Here is a 1,456-nt window from a genome sequence, read left to right as displayed (position 1 = left end):
CACAGTCACATCAGTCTCTGTACAGAGGAGCTTACACTCTAATGTCCCCTCCCCCCCCACACAGTCACATCAGTCTCTGTACAGAGGAGCTTACACTCTAATGTCCCCTCCCCCACAGTCACACACTACGATTATACATATAGCTCTGACATATACCGCGGCGCTGTACAGACGATGTCTCACCTCTTCCTCTCGCCTCCACTCGCTCTCTCTCTGCTCCAGCTCGTCGCGAGCTTTGGTCCAATCAGCCGTCAGCTTGCGGAGATCCTCGCTCAGCGCCTGATTGGCCGAGTTGGCCTGGTCCAGTTGCTCTCTCAGCATGGCGTTGACCTGGGAGAGGCTGGAGCTCCTGTGTGGAGGAGAAGGAAAGTGGAAGACTGACAGGTAAGTCGTCTCTGGAAGGTCCCTCCCCCGTCCATGGCCACACAACCTCCAGAGCTCCGCCCACTGCTGTGACCGCGGATCCTCCCACTCCTACCTCTGCTGCTCCTCCTCCATGCGTATCAGTGCGTTCTCCAGCTCGTTGCTGGTCTCCTCCTCCTGCCGCAGCCGGGTGTCCGTCATCTCCAGGCGGCTCTGCACAGGAAACGCAGGCGGTCACTACGCAAACAATTACTGAATTGTGAGAGGGGCCTCGATCTGCTTCTCTCTCCAGAAGGAGGGCGCCATCTTTGTTCAGGCGTCACCCAGGGGCAGGGATGGCCAAACTCCGGCCCTCCAGCTGGGGTGGGACTACAAATCCCATGAGGCTTTGCAAGATTCTCACAGCCACAGACGTGACTCCCGGAGAGAGATGCATCATGGGATTTCCCCCACAGCTGGAGGGCCGGAGTTTGGCCACCCCTGACCCGGGGTCACCATCTACTTCCTGGACTGAGATGGCGGCTCAGAGATGACACGATCCCGGGGGCCTGTCCAGGTTTTGACTATGTTCACAAATGTCTGACACACATCAGTCCCTGCTACAGCCTCTCATCTTGTGACTGTATACAAAGTTACAGTGTGTAGTCTGAGTGATCACTGGGGGAGGGGAGACTGAGGAAATGCTTCCTCCTGCCTGCAGCAGTCTGATCACTGGGGGAGGGGAGACTGAGGAAATGCTTCCTCCTGCCTGCAGCAGACTGATGACATCATCTCAGCCTAGGCGAAGTCACTTATTCTTTGTATAATACGACTCACAGTGAGACGTTCATGCTCCAGCTCTGTCGATCTTTCCAGCAGCTCCTGCTCCACGTCCCCGCATCGCTTCTTGTACTGCAGGACCTGCGGAAACAAATGGGGGAGATCACCGCCCATTACATGCGGCAATTCCCCTCCTCCCACCTACGGCCAGCAGGGGGAGTATAGATCCCCCCCAAGTCATGGAGTCCCTACCATAGAGCAATGCTTCCAAACCAGCCCTCGGAAAGGTCAGGATAGCCCCCCTCCCAGAAAGGTTCAGGTGTCCCCCTCCCAG

At 57.0% G+C, this 1,456-nt stretch overlaps 1 protein-coding gene across 1 annotated transcript in view; it reads right to left on the bottom strand.

Annotated features, from left to right (window-relative positions):
• CROCC (ciliary rootlet coiled-coil, rootletin) overlaps nucleotides 1-1,456 on the bottom strand; it is a gene marked incomplete at its 5' end in the record, with an annotated part of 35,541 nt that overhangs the window by 23,012 nt on the left and 11,073 nt on the right. Inside the window, 3 exons of the mRNA XM_018574234.1 lie at nucleotides 184-349; nucleotides 479-540; nucleotides 1,180-1,263. Of these exons, the coding sequence (XP_018429736.1) occupies nucleotides 184-349; nucleotides 479-540; nucleotides 1,180-1,263 (312 nt within the window). The remainder of the gene's footprint in view (nucleotides 1-183; nucleotides 350-478; nucleotides 541-1,179; nucleotides 1,264-1,456) is intronic.

This window comes from Nanorana parkeri, unplaced genomic scaffold (genome assembly GCF_000935625.1).
Source record: "Nanorana parkeri isolate BGI_ZX_2015 unplaced genomic scaffold, ASM93562v1 scaffold2832, whole genome shotgun sequence".
In the NCBI taxonomy this organism is placed as follows: domain Eukaryota; kingdom Metazoa; phylum Chordata; class Amphibia; order Anura; family Dicroglossidae; genus Nanorana; species Nanorana parkeri.
This window is presented reverse-complemented; position numbering and strand designations above follow the sequence as displayed.